Genomic DNA, 3,204 nt, shown 5'->3' on the forward strand with positions numbered 1-3,204 from the left:
TTTTTATTGTTTCTAAATACGATTCACTCAACTAAACTGAAGACTATCTCCGAATTCATGTTTTACTCAACAGACTTAGAAATTATCTTACCAAGCACTCAGGAAGGTCATCCCTTTCGAAAGTAGCTAGCGTAAGAGGGACCTTAATCATGGCTAATATATGTGTATGGCGCTTGCCCAATCGAAGGTGGCACACGAAACCGATGGAAATCGTGGATGAAAAGCCCCTCGAGGTTGAGGTACAGTTCCTCCTCCTCCTCCTCCTCCTTCTCCTCCTCCTCCTACTCCTTTTACTCCTCCTCTTCCTGTGGCAAGGGCTTGATGGTATATATTGAGATGTCTGGTGTGAGAGAACATCAGACTCTTCCAGAGAACCAGCATGCATTCTAAGGTATTTCTAACGGTTCACATTTGCACCTTTTTTTTTTTATTTTTTAAAGTTTTTCATTTTTTCACTTCTTCACTTTCATTTTCTCCTTGAAATAAGTACTTTTTTTTGTGTTGTTTTCTTTATGCTTTTTGTAGTGAAACATATTTTTAATACTTCCTTTTTACTTGCATTTTCTACTTAAAAGAATTGTATTTTTATAGAATATATACGTATATTTTTCATTTTCAACCTAAAGGGAGTATAGCTTCAAAATATTTCTTTATTTTTCTAACAACTAAACATACATTTGTTTGAAACTTTAAGAAAGTATTTTTTTTTCTAGATATTCATTATTTACTTTAACGGTTCAAGATCAAATACATTTTCTTATTACATTCCACCTTATTTTTAATTCAGCAGAAACACAGTTTGATCATGTGTCATTTTAGAGTGTCGTTTACCTACTGGTCTCCCACACTGTTATAACAACCGTAATTTTAATCGGAGTTTCTTCGTTAAAATGTACTGTTCTCAGCCGTATTTCAGTAAAATACAGGCGACCATAATTTCACCCTACTTTGGTAACCGTAATAACACTCCTTTACGTCAATATATCCGTTTTTAAAACGGCCATTTACTGTTTTTAATGCAAATATTTTAACTGTGCATCTTATCTGAGGAATTTTAAAAGAGATTCTCATTTTATAATTTTAAGATATTGCTGTGGCATAACTTTTTTAAACCTCAGTAAACTATGTTTCTATAATCCTTTCCTCTTTTATATTCAAAGGTCCTTTTAGTTGTTTTGGGCTTGGCTGCCCTCGTTGCTGCCGACAGCAGGGAAACCTACTCATATTCTGCCCCCAGAGTAAGTAGCTAGATGGTATGATACATATAAAAATTATACAGCACACCTAATATACATAATGTAAGAATTCCTTTTATATCCATATTTGTTTACTTTTTAGGCAAACATTTAATTCCAGCAAATGAATTTATTGTAATCTCTGTTGAAAACAAATCCATTCCATAGGACGTGGCTCCTCTGATCAAGAATAATATTAGTAGTACTGTTAACCACATAAAAGTCAAACAAAGAGAAATAAGTACACCCACACATTTTCACATACATACACACATGCATACACATATATGTAAATATATATATATATATATATATATATATATATATATATATATATATATATATATATACATATATATACAGTATATATATATATATATATATATATATATATATATATATATATATATATATATGTGTGTGTGTGTGTGTGTGTTTGTGTGTGTATATATATATATATATATATATATACAGTATATAATGAGAGAGACAGGGACAGAGACAAGGAGATGTCAGATATATGAATTAAAGTCAAAAGCTACTACCGGAGAGCAATGATCCGTTATCTTGTACTGTCTATCGCCATGGATTTCTTACTAACCTGAATTCTTCTTCCAGGGCTCGTCAGAATCCGAGGAATCCTACGAGTCCGGCGAAGTCAAGTACAACTTCAACTGGGCTGTCAACGACGACTCCTCCAGCAACGAATTCGGACACCAGGAAGCCCGTGATGGAGACGACACTCAAGGATCCTACTTCGTCCAGCTTCCCGACGGTCGCCTCCAGAAGGTATCCTTCCACGTTGACGGTGACGATGGATACATCGCTGACGTCACCTACTCCGGTGAGGCTCAATTCCCCTCCTCCGAATCCGCTGAATCCCGTGAGGCTCCCAGGAGGTCTTACTATGCTCCTGACTCCAACGAATCGAAATAGATGTAGACATTACTTTGGCTGAAATAGATTTCATTATCTAGAAATCTGATATCCTCGACTTCAAATATAACGGTATTATGTAAATTATTGTGTAACCTAGGAAACGTTACACAGTTATTTATTTATTTATTTATTCATTTGAATAAAATCTGAATCAATGAAATTTATTTTCACTTTTCCTGAATGTCACATAAATACATGGGACAAATATCAGACTTTCTTTAGAGCAAATGATTTTATTATTGGAAAAGCTAGTATGGCTTGGGATATGAGAGTTACTATACCTGTAAAATAAACTGTACCATTTTCCTCATTGGTTGAAAAGTGTGCGATTGACAGGGGTCGATCCATAGATCTGGCAAAGGTGGAAGTAGACTGTTAAGCCCATATGGTCAATATCTCCCGCTCTTTTTTTTTTTTTTTTTTTTTTTTTTTTTTTTCTTTGTCTATATATTGTTTACAGTTTAAAAGCGAGAATCTGAATTCTACACTGCAGTATTTCCTACAGAGTGGCCTATGCGTCTGCTGTTTCTTCCTAGCATCTTATATCATCTTTAAAACGAGTGAGAAAAAATAAGGATTTAAGCCTGCATTATTTCTCTTCTGATAACGTAGAGAGATAATTAACAGTGAACTGTGATGTGGAAGAGGCTAAAATTGGGAGATGTTGAGCTCTTTTTATTTTACAGTTTGGATACATAACTCTTAGTAATAGTCCCCACGAATATGAATTCATGATTAAAGATCATTATTTCTTGATAATAATTATAATAATATAGGTACATATGAAGAAAAACCGAACGTGGCGTTTGCAGGGTTAATAATAATAATAATAATAATAATAATAATAATAATAATAATAATAATAATAATAATAATAATAATAATAATAATGATATAAAACTAAATAAAGAATTTCATCATCATTTACATGATGAAATCTAAACCTATATTCACAGTCACTTTCATTCTTCATGCTTAGTGTTCTGCAGAATTCGTGGTGTCTGGTGGAACACAGCCTATAATCTAATGA

The 3,204-nt window shown here is 33.3% G+C and overlaps 1 protein-coding gene across 1 annotated transcript; it reads left to right on the forward strand.

The window, feature by feature from the left end:
* Nucleotides 1-356: 356 nt before the first annotated feature.
* On the forward strand, nt 357-2,236 carry LOC137623712 (pro-resilin-like). The gene is made up of 3 exons (XM_068354536.1): nt 357-391; nt 1,161-1,238; nt 1,854-2,236. Exons 1-3 carry the CDS (start codon nt 380-382, stop codon nt 2,169-2,171), a joined length of 408 nt encoding a protein of 135 aa, XP_068210637.1. The 5' UTR covers nt 357-379; the 3' UTR covers nt 2,172-2,236.
* Nucleotides 2,237-3,204: the final 968 nt, after the last annotated feature.

Source organism: Palaemon carinicauda, chromosome 30 (genome assembly GCF_036898095.1).
Source record: "Palaemon carinicauda isolate YSFRI2023 chromosome 30, ASM3689809v2, whole genome shotgun sequence".
In the NCBI taxonomy this organism is placed as follows: Eukaryota; Metazoa; Arthropoda; class Malacostraca; order Decapoda; family Palaemonidae; genus Palaemon; species Palaemon carinicauda.